Below are 27,853 nucleotides of genomic sequence, written 5' to 3'. Positions count from 1 at the left end.
TTCCCTTGTCATTCCATTCAGAGGAGGGGACGCTTTTAAGGCTATACATCCAGGCACAAAATATGCTTAACTTTTACTTGTATTGAATTAGCATTAGCTTCTTTCTACATTAATAGATTTTATAAGACAACAGGAAACTGACATATCTCAATTTGACATCAGATTAAAAGTAATTATCAAATAATTATCAGTTAATTACAAATAATTATCAGTGCCAGCATTTTAGTGATGGAGACATAAACAGTGGTAATGCTACTACTGTGATAATAGGAATTTCCTCGCTGTGATTATTGCTATTTTTAATCAGAAATTACATGGCATACATTTCAGACTAATGGAATCATTTTACGTTAAAAAAGGGCATCGTATCTCTCTTCTCTGACTCTCACTTGCGCTGCTAAGATGCAGCAAACGTCCTTAAGGCTTGTAGAGCCAGACTCACAAGTCTCCAGGGGTTGCGTGTCTGACAGAGTAATAATACTTGCCACTTGATCTTGGCAGAGTGTCTGCTTGTAGAGTGACCCTGGGGGGGTTGCAGGACAGGAAGAGGTCACTCAGCCCTGCAGCAGCCTGTCTGTTTCCTTATACCCTCCCTGTCTCTGCACACTTTCACTTTGTTTTTCCTCTGCAGAATCCTCTCTCTATCTCTCTCTCGCTTTCATGCGCGCTCTATCTTTGTCACCACATGCTTATGTAACTGCTTATATTATTTTCTTGTACATCTGCAGCTCTGTATATGCCTTTGTACAATAGGCCCATTGTAGAGCCGTGTAAATAATTATAAGTTAGGCATTGATTTGATTGTTACATTTCTGCCATGCCCATGTGTGTGATCTTGAAATCACAAAGTACCAGTGAAAATTCATATAGAGTCGACTCTAGAGAATACATAACCTTGTCAGACCAAAAAAGAAGATAAAAGCAACAACAAACTAACATGACGCAATTCAGAACACTGTTTATTGGCTTATAAATACACTGTCATTTGATCACGACTGTTGCCATCTGCAGCGAGCTCTGTGGCTCTGCTTCACAAGTCAATATTTGTGCTTATAGAAGAGTATTGGAATAGGCCCTCTGATGAAATGCTCTGTGTTATTTGTGTGCAATCAAAAGTGATGGTACAACCCCCAAATACAAAATGTATTGTGTTACTCACATGAAATCATACCTATAATGTACAGGACACACACTCATATGCTTGAAGTAAGCAGTAATCCATTACAACTTGCAAAAAGTCTCCTTTTTGACCTTGGGCCACAGATTTTGCTCTAATTCTGATTTAATCATAATTATCCAGTTTCTACATGCTGCATTTTCTGCATATTCAAATTGCACTGCATAGATTAACATTGACATTTCTATTCTTTCCTTTCAAAACATTTGCATTCAGAAATAAAACAAAAAACAATTTCATCTTGATCCCCCCGGTTCAGTTCTGCGTAATATTGCATAGTTGCTCTCAGTAAAAAAAAAAAAAAAAATCAAAGTAACTCATAGCCATAGTTTGAAGGCTGAAACTTCACAAAGTGAGCGGTAGGTTTTCACTTTCACAGCTTGTTTCTCGGTTCCTGAGGCTGATCTGGGCGCAGACGTCCCCTGGAGAAGCAGAACTCTGCTGGCTGTGGTGTCCTCTGCATGAGTACTCCTCACTGCCCAGGTAGTACTTCTGCTTTTCACATGGTTCCACTTTCCCAGCCTGCCCGCTGGGCTTCTCCCTGTCCTCGCTGTCTGATACCCCCTCAAGGGGCTCATCTGGGCCGTCGCGGCTGCAGGACCGCTCGTCTGAAATGAAGGCGAGGCCGTCGTGACCACCCTCCTCCGGACTGCGTTGGCTCATCCTGTAGAAGGTGTCCTCAGCCTCTTCCTGGCCCATGCTGCCCTGCACGCTCTCCCTGACCGACTGGGCCAGCCGGAGCTTCACAGCGGCCTTCTGGGAAAGGTCAAAGGGCTCCTCCTGACCGAAGCGGCTGAGGACCCCCAGCTTGGTGGAGAGGTGGTATCGTCCTCTCCGTCTGAAACCTAAACACAAACCAGGGCTAAAAGATTCAATTAGATCAGTGTGAGCAGCCAGTGCCCTTCTTTTGAGACTGTAGTGTTCGTGGTCCAACTTTTTTTATCCAGTTTCCATGGTGGCGGTGTACAGTTCTGCTCTTGCTCAGCCATAATTTCCTATGGGTTGAATTTAATCCAGTATTTTTTTTTCTGATTCAATTACCTGATAGGATTGATAAAATGGAAGTTATATTCCATGTATTTGCTGGTAAAATTGGTCATTTTTCAGCCAAAGTCTTTCAGCCAAAGAGAAATTGGACATGACCACCTGGCAAATATATTATCTCTTTATTTATTTATGAGCAATCCTACCTCATTATAGCATTTCACATCACTAATCCTCATCACAGTTAAAATGACAAAGGGCTCATTTGTATCATAAGATGGATCGATGCAGTCAGGGTGCAACGGAGCATGGATTACCGAGCGCTTTAGTGGTCGGACAACAGTGATTAATGAGAGAAAGGTGTAATCGGGCTCATAAAGTATGGCCTTGGAGACAGATATTTTTATACTTGTTCCAATCAGTAGGCCAGTATATTAATTATACTGCACATGCTTTGGTGATTATGTTAAAGGTTATTTCAGAGGTGTGAGAGAAAATGAGATTAAAAGCCACATTTAGTGTAATCACCATGTACTCTGTTCACAGCTCTTAGAATCAAATTTCCATGTTCCTTGCCTAACATTTGATATCAATCTAACAGTTTGTTTTAACCCAGTTGAACGCTTAATAACTGTGTAAGCAACAAACAAATTCCATAAAATCACCCCCCTAAATTAAGGCCAAATCACAGCTCACTTCAGTGGGATCTGGCTTCAGATGAATGGGCGCGAATGGCCGCAAATGGTGAACGGTCAAGCCCACAGAAGGAAGGAATGAAAGGGGCTCAAAACACAGCTATTTACAAACGGCATGTTTGTGAAATGTGTCCCATTCCTTTCCCCGTCTTTGTGCTACCACTTTGCGCGCGGCGTAGAAAGCCCTGCGGTGCTCTTACCCCAGGCGCCTAGCCCTCTCTCCAGGACGCCGTGCTTGACCTTGATGTGGCGGGTCAGGTTGCCCTTCAGGGTGAACTTGCTGGGGCAGTAGAGGCATTTGAAGGGCTTGCTGTCCGAGTGCAGGTGCATGTGGCCCATCAGGTTGTGCATCCTGTTGAACTCCTTCCCGCAGAGCTGAGGCAACGAAAGAAGCAAAGCAGTCTGGGATCACTGAAGGCGTGGAGTTGTCCAAATCACAGGGCGCCTGTAAGCACATCACGCTTGCGGAAGCTACAGTGAACGGCATTACAAAACAGATGCTTGGAAATGGAAATATACGGTGGATTGTCTGTGACAGAAGGTGAAATCACATACGCTTGTACTGCCAGTGCTTAGAACATTGAGATTAAAGGCCTGTAGTGTGTATTTTTTCCTCTGATCCCCTGAGAAATGTGGATCTGAGGTGACATTCAATCAAAGACGAGCAAATAACATGACTGTTTAAAGCTTAAAGGATTGAAACGCTATTGTAACGTATGTTCGCAAGTGTCTGTTTGCATCTGTTTGATTGTCGGGTTTTGGTGCAAGGCAGTGGAAGGTGCTGGTGGTGTCAGTGTTTTGGGGGGGTGGGGGGTGGGGGGGGATGTGATCGTGAATGAATGCGCTTGGAGACGAGAGGAAGCCGGAGCCAGACAGGCCAGAGGAGGGCTGGGAAGTGCGCTCCTGCGCTGTCCTTCCTCTGCATTCTTCTTTACCAGGGTGTTCCTTTCCTCCAGGAGGAGAGAGGGACTGTACACTGTCCGAAAGGACCGTGAGAAAACAGGAAGTTGCTCCCGGGCGCGAGAGAAAGCGAGATGAAATCTATTTGCGAGCCCCGTTCTCAGGGGACGCCGGAGCCATTGTTACTCGCGCAGTTTGTGCGGCGATATCCTTCCTTCGACCGAGGAGCCGCTCTGTGCCAAAACGCAGCTATCTGGTCATCGTCTTAACCCTCCCCATGCAGGGCCAGGGACCCTCCCCAAACAGCCAGGCCCTCAGAAATGTCCCAAATTAGTCCCCCGTACAGTATGTACCAAGTATTATCTACTTGTCTCCAGTACCACAATGGTTTTAGTACAAGTTGTTTGGTATTCAATAAAGTTTGTCGTTGTAATAAAGTGATTAACTTATACTATTGGGAAGGGAGGTTGACTGACCACGACCCATATGCATGCGGGTAACTGCCTAGCTCATACCTGTGTGCATGTGGTAATTATGCCCATGGGCAAGCAAGTAAGAGCTGGGCAGTTTTCTGAAATGTCTGCGCATCGAATATGTCAGCTAGTGCGCATTCCAATGCCTGATAGCAAGCCGTAGGCCTGACTGACCTTGCACTTGTAGGGCTTGACCTCGGAGTGGACGATCATGTGGGCTTTGAGGGTCTGCTTCTGGACGAAGCTCTTGAAGCAGAGGTGGCACTGGTAGGCGCGGATGTTGGTGTGGATCAGGACGTGGCGCTTCATGTTGGCCAGCAGGGTGAACTCCCGCCCGCAAATACGGCACTTGTGCTCCTTCACTCCCTGGCTCGGGCACAGGTGAAACCGCATGTTCTACACACATCTCACTGATACGGCACTGAATAGAGTGAGAAAAGCTCTCGCTGAGATTTTCCAGGGCTGATTTGAAACATCCCGTTTACTTATAGGAAAAAAAATGATTGAGGCCTGGTGTGGAGGGGTGAATTACAATTAGCCAAAAGTGTGCGGTGACCTGAATGTACCTCATTATTCTGTTATTTCTACCTGTTCTGTTTTGGCACATCTTCAGTGTGTCTCTGGGTCAGGTTCTGCCTAATATCGTATTAAATTGTTCAGTGCCTATTAGTCTGTAACAAAAATGATGAAGCATTAAAACATCAATCTAACATATGCTATTGATGCAATAATATATGCGTTGTCACTCTAGCCACTCATGAATGATATAATATTTTTCCACTCTCTATCAATTATCAATCCATTATAAACACGAATACTGTGGATCTATTTGAAACCTAGGAATAGATTTCCCTCTAGTATTTCAGGATACTATAAAAATTCCAGGGAAATCAGGGAATATATTTTCAGCTTTCTAAACTTTGGTTATGTTGCATCAGTAAGGTCGTGGGAGGCCTGATCTACAGAGCATGTCTAGCGAAGCCTGCCCGGGGCTGCCCTACCTTATGGGTGAGCGTGTGCTGCTTGAGGTGGTGGGACTGGATGAACTCCATGCCGCACTCGCCGCAGATGTAGGGCCTGATGTCCTTGTGCTTCATCATGTGGTTCTGCAGCTGGCTGGGGTACTGGAAGGTCTTCTCGCAGTCGGTGCAGCTGTACTGCGTGGGGCCCCGGTGGGCCGTCAGGTGCCTCTTCAGCTGGGCCAGGGTGGGGAAGTCCAGGCCGCACTCCACGCACACGTTCTCCTGGCCCTTCTCGTGCTTCAGCTCGTGGGCCCGCAGCTCGCTGGGGTAGGCGAAGCCGCGGCCGCACACGCCGCAGCTGTGGGGCTTGACGTCGCTGTGCTGCATCATGTGCCGCTTGAGGTGGCTGGTCTGCGTGAAGGCCTTGTGGCACACCTGGCACTTGTGCGGCCGCGCCCCCTGGTGGGTGAGCATGTGCGTGTGCAGGTGGCTCAGCTGCTTGAAGAGCTTGCCGCACTGGCCGCAGCCGTGCGGCTTGATGCCGCTGTGGCCCAGGATGTGCGTCACCAGGTTGTACTTGGAGGTGTAGGACTTCTCGCACATGCGGCACTTCCAGCGCTTCTGCTCGCCGCCCACGTCCACGTAGTAGCTGTCGTCGACGTGGACGCTGACGCCCAGCTTCTCCACGCCGCCCGGCGCCCCCTGACGCCCGCCGGGACCCCTCTGGTGGCGGCCCAAGGCCTCCCTCTGGTAGAAGCTGTGTGGGGGGAGGTGCAAGGCCGGGCCGGGCATGAAGAAGGGGAAAGGGACGAGGCTGGGGTAGGGAGACGGGAAGTACGGAGGGGGAGGGCGCAGTAGGAAGCGTGAGGGAGGCCACATTCCGTCGTGGCTGACTGGCTCCTGCTTCACTCGCATAGCGTCGAACCTGTCCAGGGTCCTGTAGAACTGCAGCCTGTTCAGGTCTATCATCTGGGGGCTGTACTTGGGAGGGAGTGCTGGAACGGGATGGGGGAGGGGGTACGGGAGGTGGGAGAGGTCCACAGTCTTCGCGCTGCGCTCCTCTTCCGTCTCGTCAGGGGACTGGGGCTCTTGGAGGGTCGCTCTGAGAGGGGGCCCTTTCCGTCTCCGGGACCCTGCCTCTGAAAGGGAAAGGAAGCGCTCATATCCCAGGTGGGTCTGGGACCTGAAAGGGGCAAAGTTTCTGCTGAAAAGGTCCCTGGGTGGGGACAGTCTCCGGGGTTTGAGGAAAAGTGGGAGGGGTTTCAGGTAGACATCATGATTCAGGACTGAACTCGGATCAGCAATAAGGGCGCTCTGCTCAGGCCCAGCCTGGGTCATGTCTGACTCCATCTTCTAATTAACAAAAAAAAAAACAGAAAAGTTCAATTATAATTAACCTAACAGGGATTGTATATAGCGCTGATGATTGTGGTTTGTTACATTTGACTTTAATTAGTTGTATTAACATCTGATTTCAGTTTGGATTCATCTGGGTTTTTTATAATTTAAATGATAAGTCATAATGGACCTTTAAAGCAATTTAGATGCTTTGATCTTTCAAGATGAAAAATTATTAAAGAATTGTGTAGACACATGAACACATGAATATGAGATATTTTCCTGCGTTTGGTCAAATTACATTTTCTTCTGAGAATAATACCTACATTTACAATATTTGCATAGTCAAATCTGGTAATGCCTTTGATACATTTCAGTTTATGTACATTTCATACCCTAAAAGATCACAGAAACAAAGACAAATGTGAGCTTCAGTATTTTTTTTTCTAAAAATAATTAATGGTTGCCCAGTTCTGCTCCTCCACATTCAGCTCAGTTCTGTTATTGCTCTTTCATGTCAAGTTCCAGGTAGAGGACTTGGCAGAAGTAAGAAATCTTTCATTACTGAGAGCGAATGATTCTTCTCTTGCAAGCCAAGGAGCTAACAAGAAGCACTGACTCATAACAGCCCAGTAGTGCTGTACACTGTCTCATCTGCTGCCCCATCCACACACACACACACACACACACACACACACACACACACACCACCACTTTCCCCAGTGCATATGCAGACAGGGATCCACTGACCGTAACTTGCTACGAAAAAGGAAGTAAACTGCGACAAGCTCACCTCCCTCTCCCTCTCTCTGTCCCTGATGGACCGAGCACACCTTTCGCTTCTCTGTGGGAAACTACCCTGTTCTTATTTTCAACTGAATGGAAGCGTGAGCGTTTCTCCTTTCTTTTGCTCCAGTATTTTCAGATCATCATTTTGCTGCATCCTCTCGTTTTTGTTCTCAGAGATACAGAGCAACACAGGTAACATGTCATAAAGTGCTTGTGAGCACAGGATGTAAAATGCTTACATTGTAATCTGGCAGACTGTTTAAAGAACATTGGAAATTATCCTACTTTTTGGGTGCCGTTTGTGTTCAGCCCTTATTTTTTCATAACTTTTCATAACTTCTCTAACAAAAGTGTTGTCAGTCAAATTCTCATTTGTTCTTTCTGACATGCCAAATCATTTCATGTCTATTATAATTATATTAATGCAGTCAGTATAATTATATTAATGCAGTCAGGAATTCATCAATTAATTACAAATTTCTTGTAATTAATTGATGCAGTTTGCTAATTTTTCATTACATTGTTCACTGAGCTAATAATGCTTTTGCTCTGTGACAGGAGTAAGCTGCTCTCGAGACAGGTCTCCCTCACCTAGTGACTGACTCCTGCAGTGACAAGTTTTCACCACTAGAGGGATGAAAGCATAGCTTGGTAGTTATAGCCAATACTAACATCTTAGAATCACTTACCACTTGTCAGAGTAAGTTTTGCTGTCATTTGTAACCACATTATAGTCTTTATAAACCACATTAGGAATAAAAGCTGAGGTAAAGCTCTATTTTAAAGGATGCGAGTATGTTGTAGTGTTCCTTTTCCTACTGCATGCTACCGTTTTGGAATTCTACATTAGACTAATCGCTAACTTTTGAGAGATGAATTCAAACCTTCTATATGCTCACATGCGGACAAAGGCTATGTTTTAAGTCATACGGTGCACTACATACAGGTTTGTAGTCATTTGAGGATTGGTGCTTCATACAGCCAGGTGCCTAAGGAATTGCAGGATGCCTGGGAACAGCAAAACAAGGAGGTCTTGGCTGATCTACCAACCCCTATCCTTGGTGGAACTAAGCTGATTTGTTCTGGGATCCCAATCATTGTGTGAAAATGACACTGTTGGTTTTGAGCTCGGGCTGCAGGTCTCAGCCAGTTCTCAAAGCACATGCCATTCAGCACCTGGGACATTACGTGCCTTGCCACACAAATCATAAATCATAGAAACGGACAGGAAATGATGATTCCTTCTAAACAGTCTTTCTACCTAAATGAAATGTATCCAACTGTGAGCATCTGTTGCTGAATCCTCATTGCCATTACAAAATGTCTGTTTCACTGGTCGCATCAGATCAGTGAATAGAGCAGCAATACACCACTAGTAAATTTTGGAAAGCAAATGACAAGAAAGGAAATAAGGAAGCATCAATTGTGGATGTGTTGTTTATGCTTTTTCCCCTTTATGCAGCCCTGGTTTGGAACCGCCGATTGTATTGTAGCTACTGAAGCGAGGCAAATGCAAATCTTCTAATATACTTGCATACAGTCAATGGCTATTTTTCACACCACAAGTTATATAACATACTACAGTGGAGTGGGCACTCATTGGAGCATAGGTGCTACTCTGCTGACTCAACCTGGACACCTGATGAGTCACAGACTGTCTTTAAATGGTAAGACAAACAATCCCTGTTGATATACCCACCCCTATCCCTAGCAGAATAAAACAAATATGTTCTGCTGCTGTTCCCAGTCATCATTGACAGATGACATGGCTGGGATTGGATACAAACTGGACAGTATAGCTTGCACTCAAAGCAAGCGCCTTAACCACTGAACTACTCTGGAGCCACTTTCTATGCACTTTAAATATGGAAGAATAGACTGACTTGGGAAAATGACTAGATTTAACGTAGACTTTGGATGTGAATATCCTCTAAAATGAAGCCAGATAGCTGAGATGAGGTTATTATGAATGACCTAAATCCATGATTGTACTGGTACAAGAGAACAGTCAACTGTTCTCATCAATACCAAAAGCCATATTGGGCTGCCTTGTCCCTTGTTATGAACTAAGACATCTGCCTTTGTCTGAATGCTACTTTTTCATATTAGTCATTAGCTTATCAGACACCCATATCTAGGTCAACTTGCACAGACCTTTGTTAATATCTGTATATCTTTCACATGTGATTCATTTACATGGCTGCATATTTACTGAAGCAAATCAGATTAAGCACTTTGCTGAAGGGTACAACAGCAGCGTGACACAAGGCTTACGGTTACAAGCTCAGTCGCCCAACCACTATGCCCCAAAACAAGTCCCGCAATCTGAACAAGAGCACTTCAGTGCCTTCCTGGGTGGTCGGATCTCTAAGGAAAGGCATGCGAGAGGCTTTGATTTTGATGGCTTCTTCAGATGCTCATTCTCTGGGTTACAGAACACGGAACTGGGAGTGCACTCGAAGGAAAGATCCACTTGAAGAATCTGTAAACCAATATATGGGCCATTGCGTGCTGCATACCAAGTGTTCAGAATCAGTGTGGAAGTGGCATTCACCGGGCAACGATGGTTTCAAATGTAAGCTCATAAATATTCCTCATTACACTCTCTGATTTAACTATCAATAAGCAGGCACCTAGATTTGAATGGGAAATTTCCAGCTTGTTTCAATTAGAGCACAGTCCCGAAATGCTGAGGGCTCTGATTCCTCTATGATCAAACACAGGCTGGTAATGAAACAATTGCAAAGAGATGCATGCAGAGTTTTTCAAAGAAAAACTTTCAAGTTTTTCATTTAGAGATTTTAGAGAATATTCCCTGTGTCCCTTGCTGGTGATGAAATTTTCAAGTTTGTCAAATGAGAGTTCCAGTAATGAATAGTCTCTCATGTCTGTATGTGAAATCTCTCTAACATCAGGGTAGGCAGAATTCAATGAAGGTGAAATTCATTCAAAGCTTTTAGGGACTATGCTAGCCTGGTCAAACCCAAACTGATCATTTTTTGTCAAGACTATTTATACATATGAGACATTTTAATGACGCTGAATGTATGTTCATGCTGTGGTAAAATTACTGTAGCATGTTCATTTTACTAAATATACATTGGACACTAAATGTATGCCATGCAATATTCCCAGCATTGCAATATAAAACATTTAACCACTTAGGAACAATATCATACATGTGTGCAATATTTAAAATGCATGAATTTCAAACATAATAAATAGATGTGTCAACAGTATTGTACAAGCAGCACATCTGCATTAGTTACTGTCCATGGGAATTCACAGATATGTTTTAGAATTGAAATTAACAAGAAATGGAATAGAATTGAACTTTCTATTGAGCATGTGGACAGCATAACAATCTAACCATCTAAACTATCCATCTAAATCTGATAATATAACCAATATAATGCAACAATGTTCTGTATCCATCTGAGTATAGACTACACATCTGCATTGCACCATCACACTTTTAATCAACCACTAATCAACTGTCTTTCATTGTCATTTCACGCAAATCATTTAAATTCTCCCACTTCATATTCTCACTAACACAGTTTGATGCCCTCGTCAAAACACTTGAATGCAATGGAACGGATAGCATTGCAAGTTAAAGTACCCACTCCATGTAATGAATATAAAAGTGATATCAGAATTAAAAGCAGTATTTACTGTACATGCCATGGTGAGGCCCTTATTTTCAAATTGCAAACCCCTGCATTTTATGTACCTGGAAATCCTCATTTCAAACTTGAAATAACAGTCACGAAGTACCCCATAATCAACATCTCAACATCAACTAAATGTGCACACAGCAATAAAATTTCACTATTAAAAGAACGGAGGAAGCACTTTGCAAGAAAATGCAACTCTGTTCTTCAGTTAGTGTAGAAACTGTCTCAATCTGCAAAAGACTGCAGCAAGAACAGTACACTTTCTCCCCTGTATTCAAAAAAAGTAAGCTTTGCCTGCACAATGCACCCATAATGGTACATAATATTGATCAATGCTGTCCATCTGTCCTCCTACCGGCTGCACTGGTCACTTATTGTGGCCGGAGTGCAGACCTCAGAGGGGTTCCTCGCTATCTGCCTCCAGCAGCCTGCAGGGACTCACCGGTGCTGCGGCCACTGCCTCCATGCGCACGTACCTGTCCCTCGCCTCGCGCTCCCAACAATGAGCCCTTCGGCCCTCGGACCACGTTTGAAGCGGCCCAAGAAAGAGAACAGGAACAATCGCTTTGTTCTCATTTTTCAGATGAGTACCTTCGGAAAGAAGGAAGGAAGGGAGGGGAGAGGAAGTCAACAAGCCTGTGCCTTCCTGCAGAAAAACAAGGAAACTCCAGATAGACATCTCCATTTCTCTTCGAAATACTGATTTGCTGGGCTCCAGGAAAAAGAAATGGGACACACACAGCACTGGTGCGACACATTTTTTTGCTCCTGTAGCCCACAATTAAGATTGTAGGCGTTGATTGTCCCTACAGAGCTGTGTGGGCTGGTGCTAGTTGCAGCAGTTTGTGAACCGAGGCTATCTGTTATCCCTCGGCAGATATGGAGGACTTGAGCAGGGTTCTGCAAGACTGCAGATGATATCATTGTGCAGATGCAGGATAGCTAAACAACAAGCTCACTTGCAAACATGCAATCACCCAGACTCACCTAAGAGTTGTTTGAGATTCACCAGCTGTGTTTGGGCCTGTCAGAACTTACACGGGAAAGGTGTCTGCTCAGGAAATTGCTGTCTGCCGAATAATTGTTGACTGACACACCGACCGTGTGCTGTCTTTGGCTCACTCGTGATTGACAGCGCAGCTAGATCTAGCGCTGACACACCGGTGCTCTTTGCTGTTGCCTCTCTCAGCCTCCCTGCTGCCTGATCAATGGGCTCCCTGCTGGCTGCCTTGGATACTGAATGCCCTGTGTTGCTACATGCCCACTGCGCCCCTAATCCAGGTGAGTAAGTCCTGTGTGGCAGAAAAGCACAAGAATGTTATTTTTTCCACTTTAAGTGACATGATTGGAGTTGCCAATTACGCGCTAGGCTTGTCTCACCACGACAACCTCTGCATTCACTCAGGAGCAGTGAGGCAAGATGAATGCAATCCTCTGATACACTCGCATGCAGCAAACTGTGGGTTTTTTTTTTTGTTGCACTACAAGTCAAATGGTGCACTATGGCAGAGTGGCTGGAGAATAGGCGCTACTCTGGTCATCGCCCAAGCAACTTTCAGGCACAAATTTCAGGGTGCCTGAGAGCAGTGAGATGAGGGCACTATAGTCTTCCTAACTACCTCTATCCCCGGCAGGACTAAGCCAATTTGCTCTGCTGCTCTGGGCTAAATGTACTTGTATTTGTATGAGAAAAACACCTCATGGTTAAAATATTCAACACTATTCTTTTGCAACTCAATGTAAATATAAAATATGTTTTAATATTTTTAAAAATAAATGCATGAATAAATCGGTATTAAAAAAATGTTCATTTTTTGTCAGCTGGCACTAATATGCAGAAATCAGTGTGTGTGTTTGTGTGTTTCCAAGGAAATGGAAATGTATCCCTATGTAAAATCATTTTATCACTTGAGTGAATGATGACATTGGAATTATCAACTAATAAGCACACACTCAAGCATCACACATTATCCTTATCACTGCAGATATCTCCCTCTTAGTCAATGCGTCACAACCCAAACTCCGTTGTTCATGGATATTCCCTTACAGTGACATCACATGAGGCACAAAAGCGACCCCTAGCGTTTGCCTGTGCTGTTTTTATACACATGCTTTGCAATGTGTGCCAGATATTTAGGCTTTGCAGCAGAGGTGACTGGAGGCCTGTTAACATTGTGTTTCTTATTTCTTTCTTTTTACTTCTCTGTTTTTTTTTCTGACCTTGAACAGCATGGCTACTTATTGCTCAAATTTGGCTTACTTGTTGGTCATGGTCTCTACATGTGCATGAAATACCTTGCTCTTTGTCCAAGATCACAGCTAATATGGTCACCAAATACGACCACTTTTTTTTACAATGGCAGCATATTTTCATGGCCTTGACCCATTGATTTTAGGTTCAGCACTTTTATCAGGAATTGGCTTTAAATATGAGCAGACAACTTGCTATCACTCTTGGTCCCTGGCCATGTACAATTATTCCCAACACAACAGCTGGCTTTTGCATAACTTTTCGCTGCATTACCTGATTTCACTAAAATTGGCACTCATTGGTCACAGTCTGTAGATATTCATATAATAATTTTCATTGCCCCAGTATAGCTGAGAGTTACAGTGAAGAGTTTCTGCAATCTGGCCAGAGGGAAAAAACTCACCCTGATCAGTAATTTCCAGAAAGTTTAAATTACATGGTCACAGACAATGAGCACATTTAATGATTTGTAAGAGGCTGCTCTCTCAGTTAAAGTGGTATTATTGTGAGTCAGCCTTAACAGAAAGGATATATTTTGGGATTTTGTATCTAGTACAGACTTTATTACCATTGATAATAAGTGATTTTCAATTTTGACTTTGGCAGCCAAACCAAAGAGGTTGATTTTCAAACTATCATTAGTTTTAGTGTCTTAGAGTTATTCGTTTATAATATTTAAACTAATTTAGAAAATATTAACAGTATTTTCACACACAAACTGGGATATGTAACCTTTTCCATAACATCCTCTGCACATGACCTTGCATATGGCCACCTAACAAGCAAATGGTGATGATGAGGATAGTGCTTGATCTAGTATCACTTTTTTATTGGCTCAACTTGATTTAAAAGTGACTGTGTAATCAAATATAGGTTCATGATATGAATGAGGAGCAGAAAATAAGAGAAAATGATAGTGTTTCGTGAGAAATTTTAATTGACCTGCTCTTTTGTGAGGACGTATTGATCCTTGGCCATTTCCTCTGGCAGAGCAATGCGATATCCCTGGCATTACATCCTTTATTGTAATGGATTATATCTTTTAGAACAAAGTGCTTTGGAATTGTATAGCTTCTGCACAAAGATCGGTGTGCCCTTTCTCCACGTAACCAAAGAAGCTTGCCATCTCAGGCCTATACTGTTGGCAGTTGCCACCCTAGCCTTGGTTGTATTCACCTCTTTCTTCCCCCCCTAGCCCGGGCAGATCTGTGGTCTGTGCGGTGGCATCTCGTGTTTCTCAGAGATCGGGCTCCTCCAATGGAGAGGCCCAGACGAGGAGCTCCGCCAATGGGAAAGCTCAGAAACGGAACAGAGGAATGTGGATGAGCTCTGATCCATCAAAGGCCCAGGAAAGACCTGGGATCAGCAGAACGCACTGACGCTCAGCGAACCACCAGCTGTTGCATTCCAAAACAGTTTGATGAACTGCTACTTATATAGTGAGACATGCAACTGAGTCGAGCTCCACGAACAAAAATGTACATCATGACAGCTTGGTCCATTGGCAGAATGTCAGCTTAAGTACATAATCACAACTATTGCTGGTATTTCATAATTCTTAAATAACATAATGTGAGTCACCTGTTTAAAAAATACATTGATTTTCAAAGGACTTTCCATTTACTTTGTCTTTCAGTGGTCTCAATTTCCTTATAATTAGAGAAGCTAGCTCTAGACAATAAAACATGTCACTCTTAATTTATTTCAAATAATAGCAGTCATGTTAAGAGTCTACTGCTGCATTAATCATTTACGATTAACATGCTTTTAGAGGAGCTCATTTTACCAACATCAGTTATATCAATTAAAAAATGACTCCTCATATGCTGTCTGAAATGTCTGTGTGTGCTTAGCCTATCGGAAGCTTGCTGTCCATGTAATCAGGCGCTACTTAAAAAGAGATCAGTCAGAATATCTCAGTCAGTATTCAAAGGCCGTACACCCTCGACTATCCCCGCTGCACCAGCCTCTCAATTCTGAGCTTGTCAGAGATGACTCATGGTATTATTCCTGGTTCTGAAATCAGAGAAACGTGTTCGTCACTGCTTTTAATATTCCCTCTGTTCTTTCACTCACACACGCATAAGCATATACACAAATGTACATACACACAAATACATACACTCACACAGGTACACACACACACACACACACACACACACACACACACACAAACTCCCTAAACTGCTAAACTGTTTTAAGCTGCTGCATTGTAAATCCCATCTCTGGGGTGAAGGCATGTAAAGAAAGAGCAGAAGCCAGAGAATAACACCCTTCTCAGGGCAATTTATAGGCAGGTGGTGTATGAGGGGAGAACATTTCAATTCCAGACAGGAAGCCATACAAATTCACACTGCTGAACTGACAGGAATACATGGCTGATACAGGGCGCAGAGCAACCAGAAGGAATTAGGCTTATGTGACAGATGCCTCCGGTGGGAAGCAAAGAACTGTCATAGCCTTTGAGGCTGCTTAGAACCTTCTGGATTTCAACTTCACTGCCACGTACAGTATCAGAAGGTGAAAGGATGTTATTACCAAACTTTACCTAGTAGCACGTAAGGACTTTGGTCTGTAACCATACAGTTACAAGCTCAAGTCTCAGGAGGGACATACTTTTGTGCCTTCGAGCAAAGAACCTAATTTAAATGACTTCTTAAGTATAAGTATACTGTAGTTAAGTTGGGGAGAAGTATACTTACACTTACTTATATGCAAGTTGCCCTGTAAAATGTCTAAATATAGCAATACAATGAACTTGTATGATACAACATCCTCTTTGTTACAGCTCTTTTGTTTTGTTACACTGCTGTCATTGTTTGATACTTGCATCATCATGTCATGACTAAGTTCTCTGCCTTGGGTAGTTGGTTGAAGAAATATCAGCAAGCCCACGTGTACTGTATTAAAGGGAAAATCAAGCTTATTATGTTTGCACAGTCTGTGTCATTCTAGAAAGTAAACATGAAACTTACTGATGAGCTCACATAATCAAATACACTGTAAAGTATACCTTCAGTACTTTGAATGATGTTACTGGTGACATCTGACCCACTGAGAAGGAAGACACAAGATGATGACTTGCTTCTTGGCAACCTGAACGTTGGAAAAGGAAAAGAATGAGGGTAATTTAGAGCTCTGGCACATGGCTCTGACTGGGTCTAGCCTGAAGACGCTTCTGTCAGCAGGACTGACTCTCACTAGGAGTAGTGATTTGGAGTTCTGGGGATTGTCACTGGGCCCAGAGCTACACAAGAAAAGAACTAACTTCAGGATAATCAAGAGGTGGTACTCTAATAGCTGATCAAAGTTAAAATAGGAAAATGAACTTTTAAAAGCTTTTTTTGACCTGCCAGTTTAGTTTGCATAAAAGCTGCCGGTTTCCATATCTCATACCATTTGTTGCTTTAACAATAAAGGTGTTAACTCATTTGCAATTGAGTGTATTATCATTGGAGAACCTAGTGTGTGGATAGTTGTGCTGAGCACACTGTATAAATACTATGAGGTGCCTGACGTCCTTTGCAGAGTGCTGTGTGCCAGTCATCATTAGACCCCAGGATGCTCTGGAATGGGTTGTGACGTAGGGGCTGAGCACTCCCAGCCATGGACGGAGCCGGGCTGAGGCAGACATGCTGAGAACTCTGCACTGCACACGCCCTGCCACACTCACAGCCTTGCTGTGACGCCAGCGAGCCGTCAATGGCGTCCGCCTCAGCTCCGAGGGTGCGAGAATCCTGCGACGTTTGACCTTTTGGACCTGGTGGACAGCAGTAGAAATCTCCAAGGAAGCGAGACAGTTTGTCCTCATTATAATAACATTAGCGCACACTGATGTAAATCCAAGAGCTGTGGAGCAAGACTTTCCAGGAACTTTTACAAAGCTACTGATAACAGAGGTATGTAAACACAATACACACCATGAACCATCTGTATCATGAGAAGGTACTCTGCAGATCTCAGGACAGGCAGATAGATTCATCACAAGAACCGACTCTCTTCATGGCTGAAAGAGGGCACTTAGGTGTACACAAGTCATCATAGCACAGAGGTCTCCATCACCAGCAGGTCAGCAGCACCATCTGTAGGGACATGTTGACCTCAAAATGGCAGCCTTATTTCTGTCCATGGTAGGACATCCCAAAATGAAGCAGCATAGTTCAGCAAGGGCTACTCGGTGCATGCCCCGATGCTCTGGAATACTCGAATGCAGCCAGGTGCAGACCCTTATGACAGTGCAACCTTCCTCCGGCTGTCACTTCCACTTCCTCAGGTTTGGAGCTTACATCAAATAACAGTGCACGACAGCTAATTTAAAATGGCCATGCACCTCATTCATTCTCCCTGCTAACTCTACCCCTAATGGCTAATCCCACCAATTTTAGAGCCCCATTGCTCCTGAATGAGCTGTTCCAGATTTACCCTAATTTTCAGAGAGAGACCAATAGTCAGGTGTACCAACCCTAATTCCCAATCTAAACTGCCAAAATATAATACCACTGGCTAAGCATCCATTACCTTTATTAATCCATCAAATTACTAACCCACTGACAACATTTCCTAAATCTCCCTTCTCTTACCTTCTGAACCATTCCTATTCCTTAAATGACAAAATTTGGTATATCCAAATATTGCACATTTATATATTGTAGCTGAATATTCTACAGTAATAAGCATTGATACACTATCAGTGGATGAGACTCCTTATGACATTACGCGTTGCGCTTACTCCCTAAAAATAAGTATGAATCTAGCAATTTTGTGCATGGCTTTATTAATAAAAGATGATCTGCACAGAGCTGACCAGACGGCTGATGCTGTCAGGTAAGTCTTTGTCTGTGCCAGGCAGAGGAAAAGAAAACAAGAACGTCTAGTTTGATGTCACCATGGTAACGGCAGATGACTATATGGAAGGCAGAGCGCACAATGCCTACCACTCAAGGCTAAATTAGATTTGTCGTAATTCTAAGGAAATGCAACCGAGAGCTGCGCTCATTCACAATCATTTTCAGATAAAGGCCCTAAAATGGCCAAAATGTGACTAATCTTTTCTCCTTCAGCTACATTAGCAAAATTGATACGTGCATCAATGCAAAGGTATTGAGGACTATCTATAACAGGGGTTTCATAACATTAGCTCAGTAGACCTATTTTAGATCAATTAAACCCCATTTTGGAATATTGTATTTTAATGATCATTTTGCTAACCTTGTTAAAATAATCCCATCAACAGTTGAAATGGTAAGATCCTGCATATTGTCAGGGTTAAAAAAAATATAACAGTTAATGCACCAACCCATTATTTGTTTGTGCATAAGCAGTCTTATAAAACTATAAGAATCCTCAAATATACTGTTTGGTGGACATCTCCCATATTGCCATTCTGCAATATCTTATTAATGTGTATACTGATGTGAAAGGACAGCAGTACATTGTAAATGTCATGTCAAATACCAAGGAAACCAGCAAAGCACCAGGATATATAACATGAAAAGTTCCTCTGGCACCAAGGGCAACTCTTGCAGCTTAATAACGATACTTCTTCATGGCATATTAGATCTGATATAACAGATACAGTATAATAGATACTGATTATGCTATCAGTAGTGGGACTTGTGTAACCAGTGAATTTACATTTCTGCTGCAAATTACTAGTGGTGTATAAATAAAACACAACTTCAAATGTTACATTATAATGCATTTTGCCCATCCTGAGAAACAACTGAAGTAATATTTAGCCAGACATTTTTCCCTATTCATGCAAAAGTACAGTAATTATTTTGTAGATCATAGACATAATTAAAATGTAGCTGTAACTTATCATTATGGACAGTCTATTAGACAGTTGATCAATTGATATATATACCATGATAATGTGTCAGGGGAAGCAACCAAACCATACTTCTGTGATAATGTATCACACATCAATGTGTGTGTGTGTGTGTGTGTGTGTGTGTGTGTGTGTGTATGTATGTATATATGTGTATGAGTATTACAGACAATTAAAACCATAATCTTAACATTGTGTCACTGAGATACATTTCAAAGGGATGAAGAACCACCAAGTCACTTCAAGGTCATTTCTTCATTTTCTGCTACATGAAGACAGGGGTCGAAGTAGAGCCAAAGCAATTCTTCGTTAGTATGCCATAAACAAATTTCCTGAAAGGCTGTCATTCAGCAGAAAGCACCCAAGATGCAGTCTTTTGTGTGGAAAGGATTGCTTATGATTGGATAAGACAGAGGTTTAATTTTCTGGGAGTCGTAAACGCGGATTAAGTGCATACCGGGAACATCGTACTTTCGATGGATTCAACCTGTTCCTACCCTTGAGGCTAAGCATTTGCAGACAAAATGCGAAGCTGAACGTCCAGACGTACACAACATCCAAAATTAACGGCAAAATGCACCCTGAAAACAGGACTTGCTCTCTCCATCGACTGTGCCTTAACTGAAGCTAGTTTCTCCAGCTTCAGACTCCATTATTTTTGGCTAATTTCAGTTAATTTCTCCCTTTGGAGCATTATAATTCCGCTTCTCGTGATATTAATTAACAACCCGAAAGCATCATTTTGGGCAAATCTCAGTTAATTTCTCCCTTTGGATCATTATAATTTCACTTCTCATGATATTAATTAACAACCCGATAACAACAGCAACGTTTCTTGAAACCGATAGTCAGATAAAAGTCAAAGATCGTTCAAGACAAAACTAATGTGGAGACACATCTATTATTCTGTATTAGGTCTACACATAGAATCATAACATTGACATTACGGTTAAAGCCTTAACAAAATAGGGTGTTTCAGATTTTCACTGGAAAATATTCGATGAATTTAGAAAAATATATTAAAATGAAACAATGTCAACAATCGGATGTGAAACAAATCTCTTTCTGATGGGGTGGTCCATTCAACGCTCCAACCAATACACAACAAGCACTAGGACCTCTCCGAGAAATGTTCTCAGTTTTAGGGCAGGATTGTAAATGCGCCATGACTCTGTATGTGTTGAGCTTGTTGCAAAACTGAATGTTCTTACGTTGTAAGGCCCATGTCCATGTCTCTCTGACCACAGCATTCAAATAAGAAAAACGAAAAGAGGTAGGTTTCAGAAAGTGAAGAACACTGCGAAAATGTAAGGCGTCAGCCGCGTCGCGACAGTGTGCCGTTTTCTGCTGTCTACAGAAGGTCATCGACAGTTTTGTACCGAATTTCATTCTGTGTCTGATCTCATTGCAGCAAACCAAGATGGAGTATGAGTGGAAACCAGACGAGCAAGGACTTCAACAAATTTTACAGCTTCTGAAAGAGTCCCAGTCTCCCGATACGTCCACTCAAAGATCCGTCCAACAAGTATCCTTTTGTGAAATGGAAAGGAAAAAACGAGAATATTAGCTGTGGTGTTTATTTTTCTTGTGAAGTTAGCTAGCTATGTAATTAGTGGCTTCCTATGGTTACACGCGGGATAGAGGCTGAAGCCCACATATTTTTATATGGTTAGCTAGCTAGCAGCAGAGTCTTATAATTGACCAATGAAATGCATAGCTTTTTAAGGCGCTCACACCTTAATTTTGTTTTCGGGGAGCGATTGTGCTTCCAGACCATGATTGTCTTGGCTTCTGATTTAACGTGATCTTTTCAACTGTACACACTGAATCGCTAGTTATGTAGTTAGCTAGCGGTAGGCTATCTTGCTAACGGTGGGCTATTTGCTAGACTATAAGGATAGTTACTGTATATTTCCTGTTTTGCTTGAAACCTGTCTTATATTTTACGCAGTCATTTGAATGACTATTATTCGCTCAGTTGATGGCTTCCAGTTGTTGGGAATGCAGACAACTGTACTTTCGTGCGTTGAATAATGAGCATTAGCTGGCGTTTTAACATTACTGGTGCGGTCAGTGTCAGGATTTTTTACCCTTGTGTCTAACAAAGAAACTGCTTGCCAGAGGATTAGACAGAACGCATTTCGATACATGCAATTAGTGAATGACTTCCTGATAACGAATTTTAGCCGGTCACATTTGCGTTGGCTGTTAAAAACATGACCTTAATTTGTACTCAGATTCGTGTCCGCCTCCACTACCAAGTTAAACCTCTGCTACAAAGCTAACAGCCTAGCTGTAATATAAATCGCGTAGTACAATGTTTTTTTTTCTCAGTTGTATTTTTTTTTTACCTGACCCATTGCCTGTAAAGAAAATTACGAAATAACGAAAGAATAGCCATTTTTCTCAAACGCGGTTAACCACGGTGTGCATTGAGTGGTATTTAAGGCAGTCTGTACAGAGATATCAAATACAATAATATCTTGCTCGCCGGCGATTTGTTTTGTTAGATATGTGCGTTAGCTAAGCAAACAGCGGCAGTCACAGGCGCTCTCTGTACGAGGGCTTTTCTTGCCGATTTCTGATCTTGTCGCAAGTGGTTGTGTACGATCGCTTCTAGACCAGATTACGTGCTGGTCTGAAGCTTGAAGCTTCTAACGCTTCTTTTCGATTCACCTCCTAAGAATAATGAGGGATAGTTATGGTGTAATTAGTATAGCACACAACAAATTCAGAGATAAATCGTACAGTGAGCTGTTCACCGACACTGCAAAAAGACCTTGTGGGAAACTGGCTTCCTAGACGAAAAGCCTATTCCTCCGCTTGTAATACAATATTCCCCTTTGGGTCTTCTTGTTTGTTACATTGTGCTGTGTTTAAAGGGAAGTGTTATCTGATGCGTATTCCCATTACACGTTTTCTTAACGGCATTCTTTCCAGAAACTGGAACAATTAAACCAGTATCCCGACTTCAACAACTACTTGATATTTGTGCTCACAAAGTTAAAATCTGAAGGTAATGTTTTTGTTTTTTGTTTGTTTTTCTGTTATGCATGACTAATCTGTTTTCTTGTAGTATGTTGAAACGTTTACTGACATGCACGCAATTTATATGATCCGAATTTAGGTTCCGATAGTTTTCCTCTTTGCCGTTAGACACGTTATGTTCGCATATTTACAGGATGTACCGGTTTAGAGGTAACTTCTCGCATACAGCTCCACTGACGGTAGTACTGTATCGATAGTGCCAAGTGGAGATACTCAGACACATGTCAGGGATGAATTGCTGGAAAAATATGGGTCACTCTAATTTTAACCCTGTTGCCCAGCACATCTTAGACCAGGGCCTTATGGTGTAACTGACTGCACCTAAAATTGGGAGAGAAGGTAACTTACAGTTGGTCAGGGCCAGTGTAAAAGGTTCTGTCTTCAGTTAGTTGCAGAATTTCACCTTTTTAAGTTTCACTGGACTTGTCCAAGATGACAAATCAGTGTAGGCTAGGGATGACCTTGAGGTAGGTATGGAATTTCCCTAATTTTAACTCCAAGGCTGACGGAGTACGACTTGGCTTTGACTGATGACAGTTCAAGTTCAGTTTTTTTTGCAGATGAGGTGGACAGAAGGCAACCTAGTTTCTGAAGTGTGGCCCTTGGTAATTGGAACCAATTGAGACTAATCAGTGATCCAATTTAACAATAAAGTGTTCGAAATGAACCTCACTACAAGGTTAGCTGTAGCTGGATATCCATTTCAGACTGATCAACCTCTAGTAAGTTATGTTTTAAAGGAAATGAAGCAGTGGGCTCATTGTAGAAGCAATGGTCCCTTTCTCAAATCTCAAAATAGGCTTAAAGACGTAGTGTGAAGTAATCTTTATCTTCTCTTTTAAAGGGAAAACGCATACCCTGTCCACTTCCTTGTTTAGTCTTAAGCTCGTGAAACATCTGTTAGCCTTCTTCCAGCCTGGGGAGAAATTTAAGTATCTGTATATCCCTCACCTGTCTCACTGGAAGTCTTGCTGTTTAGAAATACTCAGCTTTTGAAATAATTCATCTTGTGTCAGATGGTTGCATTTAAAGGTTAAAGGCACTTGGAACACACCTCTGAGGTAATGATGTTACTCTGATGGAAGTAAAAGGTTTTTTTAATGACATATTTTCTTAGAAAATGATCTCCTCCTGTTCCTCTTTCTTGTTTGCATCTTTTTCATGTCTTGGAAACGCTTTTGCAGCATGCCCACTTGGAATCTTGCAAGTCATTATCCCTGTGTTTTAACAGAAGCAGAGTGATCTCTTGGAAAAGCTTTCTAAGAAGCCTTGAGCAGTCTTCCTTTTAAAATGGTGGAATAAAGACATGCTTACAGGTTATCTAACTAGGCAGCTACTAACAAGAGATGTCAGTCAGATGCCTGGAAGTAGTTTAGAAGGTATAAGTGTAATGTTAGCTTTGTTTTTTCCACATTTTTTACATTGGCCTGCATGATGTGCTAAATTTATATTGACAGTTAATTTTATGCTGTGTATCTCGATGGAGTCATTCAGTATTTGTTACAATACATCCAGAACATATTTATGGGAATGGTTTGGTTTGATCATTTTTGTGTTGTAAATGGGAGTATCAGTTTCCCAACCTTCGATATGGATGGATTAGAGGATGGATTAGCCAAGCAGGGTTTAAGAGAATATATTTGAAGAACACACAGAAACTAACATGGCAGTTTAGCAGAATACGAAGAAGGAACTGCAATGCTGTCATTATAATATTATTACATTTGCTGATGTATTGTTTGATTTTGGAAATTATTTTAGTAAAGGGAAGACGATGTTTGCCATTCTGTGGTGGTGTGTCCTGTGAGTACAATGTAGCAGATGCAGTCTGATTAATCAAACCGCTCTGTGCTACCTGTTGCTTGTGAGTTCTCACTGCCTTTATCCAGTCACTTTGGGAGCCTGTCCAAGACACTCAAGAAGCTTGCCAGCGTTGAAAGAAGTTGATCCCCCAGACAACTAGATTGCCGTTTTAAGTGGCTGACAGAATTTTTATAACAGCTACTCATGGTCTGCATTTTACATTTTGAGTGTTCTGAATAGATGATAGCTGCAAGGTGGTAGTTTCTTTGGCTTCTTCCACGGATATTGAAACATAATAATTAGTTAGAATTATAGACTACCTGTTTGACTGATCAATTTTGCGTTCTTCTAAGCAATTTGGTGCGTGCATTCATCAGCTCTGGTTTACTTTTTCAAAATTGTGTTTACAGTCAGTTTTGGCTATTTTTGATCTGTCCATTAAAGCATACAATGGCGATCAGATAATGCTAACCTTGATAAGTGTTGGTTTGACAGAAAGCAAATAGTTCTTGTAATGCATGGGTGTGCAGCTGGAATGTCAACCAAGACAAGAAATACATTTTTGCTGTCACCTGAAAATTATGTTGCCAGAATATTTTCCTTTCATTTTAAACCATTTCTGCATCACCCAATAAACATTTTCTGTCCAGTTAATAAAGGCTCTGTCACTGTAAAACATTTGTCAGGTTTGAAAACAAAAACAGAAATGCCAAGGTATAAATCTAACATGCAATAGTTAAGGTTTTTTTTTCCCAAAGCCATAAAACCATACACCAACATTACCAAGCCATTCATTGCCACAGTATAATTTTCTTACCTCATGTCATGTTGTGCAATTATAGTATACATTCTTGTACAGTAGTTCCTAGCACAAATTCATGTTTTGTTTGTGTAATTCATGCATTTTTTTACATCACAGTATCTTCATTTTTATAATCTATATTCATCTTGGGAAATGTTCGTATGTACTGTTCAAAGTTTTATTTGACATTGCCTTTGAAGCTGAGAGGGGTTATGTCTGATGTTTACCTTTGAAATGTTTCTTGTGCTGAAGGCACAGTCAACATCTGTGCTCTCCTACCTGTCATTTCTGTTGCCTGTGTGCTGCCCAAAACTTGGTTTTCTGTACATTCAGTATCCAAAAGGTAAACAATAAGTAAGCCATCTTTTTATATTTTATTTATTGTTTGTCATAATGTATTGCACATCCCAGCATAATGCATTACAGGTTGAAGTCGGTAATTGTCAATATTTTACTGCTGTTGACAGTGGGAAGAAATCAAGCAAAACTCCCTTTTTGAGCTAGAAAACAAACCAACACTGAGAGCTGTTCTCAACCGTGCTTTCATGAGAATATTGGTTGCCAGTACTTTGTGCAGATGGTAAAGTGATGTCAGTGCAGTTTCGATCGGATCGTAAAACCACCTTTCACACCAAAGTCATTTTGTCCAGCTTCCTGGAAGCAAACAAAAGTTGTCCTTCACATAGACGACAGAGTTGAAAGATGAGATCAATGGAAGATGGCTTCGAAGCAGTCTTGCATATGTGAATTGACTGAAAGACTGAAGAAGAGATGCAAATACAATGATGGAATACAATGGTCTGTTACCACGCTTTGGTTTACCACCAAAGGAACAGTGGGAAGAAAGTACAGCACGCTCCAACATGACATAACTTTGAGGGGACTTGGTGCCAGAGCCGCACATTTTCAGAAGCATTTCCTGTAAATCTGTGTTTTTACTGCAGCTTAAATGCACGAGTGTTTCAAACCCTCTGTGGCATTCCTTACAGTATTAGCCAGCGCCATTTCAAGGAATTCTGTGCTTTTCATTATTTTCCTGTGACCTTCAGGTCAGGTTCAGTTTTAATTGAAACTCAGTTAAGACTGTATTGGTGTGGTCACCTTTTCGATGAGCTTGGAGAGATCTTCATATGCAGGGGTAATTCTCTTTAAATTGATATGAGCCTAATTATTTTTTGGGGTGGGGGTGGTGCATAGTGAAACCGTCATTTAAATTTCAGCGTATTGTTTTTGTGTCTCTGAAGTGTATAGAATATACCATTGTATATAAATAGTAGCACTGATACTTAGCTGAGATTCAGTAGTCATACATTTTGTGCGAATGGGAATTGCTTACTGCATGGCTCTGCAGAGTAGCTCTTAAAGTGTAAGTTTCATGTATTTTCTGAAGTTCCTCTTCAACGCAAAGTGGCACGTGAAGGATATTGTGTTAGTATCCTTCATTAAGAGGGAGTAATTGAAAAATGCTTCCTGTGTTTTCTGTCTGCCGAGAGCAAGATGGCTGTGTTGATGGTAGGTGTCGAGAATGACTTATGGTCGTGTAGCCAAAATTAAAGCATTAATCCATCTGGAGATTCATCTCAGCAGTTCACAGTGACTAATTTATAGTCTGGCGAATATTTACTATCAAGCTTTTTTTTAATGAATGGAAAACGCAGTGTGATTAAAAAAAAAAAACACTTCATGTCATAATCCAGGCCAGTCAGAATGCATCAGGAACATTGCATGCTTCTATAAGAGCTCTCCAGCTGAGCTGCCTCATAAAAGCTGTCGGACAAAATTGTTCATGAAACATTGTGTTAGTGTAACATTCACAAAGTGCGTAATACCATCTAGCGAACGACACGGAGCGGAGTCCGCCTCTGAAGAGGACCGCCACTAACAATAATTTTAGATGATTTCCGCAATGGCTTTCTTTTTTTTCCTCTCTTGCTGCCACCCTCCTCTTTCATTTCTAACGGGGGAAAATTGGACATGCTCTGAGGAAGCCAGTGTGTTGGCTGTAATTGATTTTTTTGCCTTCTCTTCGGGGCGATTGATTTATGTGAAAAACAGTTAAGTTGACTTTCATGTCACGCCTGTCCAGGCTTCTTTATCTTAATTTTCCCGGCTCTGACGAGAGAGCGTTATGCTGGAACTTCTCCTTTTTCCATTCACTAAATTCCACTCGCGCTGAATTATGTCCCAACCAATAAACTGTGCTGCTGTCATGTATTGGTGAAAGGAACTGTGCTTGTAAACAGCAGGTTGTGGGTTCAGATTCTGTTTGGGGGCACTGCTGCTGTACGCTTGAGTTAGGGACTTGACCTTAACGGCTAAAGTACATACCTAGCCATACAAATGGATAATACATGACGGCGTGAGCTATGTACGGTAAATCATCAGATCAAAGCAAGCGTAATGCACATATGCATATTATAGCTCCATGCCTCTATGGCAAAGTGGACTCCGTTTCTGCAACTGACAGGCCCTTGGCGCATGACCAGTGATATGAACAGCTGCCTGCTTTGGGTCTGTTTGCGGGGGCTCAGGCTCTAAAGAGCTGTTGGAGACTCAAGGCAAATTGGTGCTAGTGTGTTTGTGTGTTTGAAGAAAAGGTACCCATGTTAATGAGGACAACACATGAGGCACTTTACCGTTTTAATGTTGCCATTTCTTCAGTGTGGCCTTAATATTTGTGGCTGCAGTACAGATTCACACGTTTTGTAGAGCGAATTTTATGGGGAAATCCAACAGCTCTGCCCAGTGGTCCAGCATTAGTGCCTGCTTGTGAGGGTTTGAGTTCAGGGTCTTCGCTACTTGTGTACAAAATGATATTTAAAGAGGACGACTGTGAGCAAATGAAAGCAGGTTTTCATCATGCGCCTATTATCACCCCTAACTGCTAACGGTGACGTGTGGCGTCTGCTTTCCCAACTTATTAACCCCGCCCCCCTCCACCCCGCAGATGAGCCCACGAGGTCCCTGAGCGGTCTGATCCTGAAGAACAATGTCAAGGCGCACTACCAGAACTTCCCCAACGGCGTGTCGGACTTCATCAAGAACGAGTGCCTGCAGAACATCGGTGACTCCTCCCCGCTCATCCGAGCCACCGTGGGTAAGCTGACACCGCAGCAACAAAAAG

At 42.3% G+C, this 27,853-nt stretch overlaps 2 protein-coding genes across 2 annotated transcripts in view; one reads left to right on the top strand and one right to left on the bottom strand.

Annotated features, from left to right (window-relative positions):
- Positions 1–1,522: 1,522 nt before the first annotated feature.
- Positions 1,523–11,524, bottom strand: LOC118777656 (zinc finger protein 366-like). Its single transcript, XM_036528763.1, has 5 exons — positions 11,438–11,524; positions 5,231–6,544; positions 4,404–4,595; positions 3,057–3,231; positions 1,523–2,022 (listed from the first exon to the last, which is right to left on the bottom strand). The coding sequence occupies exons 1-5, from the start codon at positions 11,459–11,461 to the stop codon at positions 1,523–1,525; spliced, it is 2,205 nt and encodes a 734-aa protein (XP_036384656.1). The 5' UTR covers positions 11,462–11,524.
- An 8,967-nt stretch (positions 11,525–20,491) lies between these two features.
- The window catches only part of tnpo1 (transportin 1), a 46,892-nt gene continuing 39,530 nt past the window's right edge, over positions 20,492–27,853 (top strand). The window contains exons 1-3 of the mRNA XM_036528196.1: positions 20,492–20,601; positions 22,017–22,092; positions 27,677–27,826. Of these exons, the coding sequence (XP_036384089.1) occupies positions 20,497–20,601; positions 22,017–22,092; positions 27,677–27,826 (331 nt within the window). The 5' untranslated portion in view covers positions 20,492–20,496. The remainder of the gene's footprint in view (positions 20,602–22,016; positions 22,093–27,676; positions 27,827–27,853) is intronic.

The sequence above is a fragment of the Megalops cyprinoides genome, chromosome 5, assembly GCF_013368585.1.
Source record: "Megalops cyprinoides isolate fMegCyp1 chromosome 5, fMegCyp1.pri, whole genome shotgun sequence".
In the NCBI taxonomy this organism is placed as follows: Eukaryota; Metazoa; Chordata; class Actinopteri; order Elopiformes; family Megalopidae; genus Megalops; species Megalops cyprinoides.
This window is presented reverse-complemented; position numbering and strand designations above follow the sequence as displayed.

Bases quoted from the DNA above. Each gene is read 5' to 3' on its own strand.
- LOC118777656 (XM_036528763.1), bottom strand. From the start codon at position 11,461: ATGGAGGCAGTGGCCGCAGCACCG. The intron at 4,596-5,230 runs GTAGGGCAGCCC...TGCCCGAGCCAG, and splicing joins AGCACACGCTCACCCATAAG to GGAGTGAAGGAGCACAAGTG. The intron at 2,023-3,056 runs GTAAGAGCACCG...GTTTGTGTTTAG, and splicing joins GAGAGGGCTAGGCGCCTGGG to GTTTCAGACGGAGAGGACGA.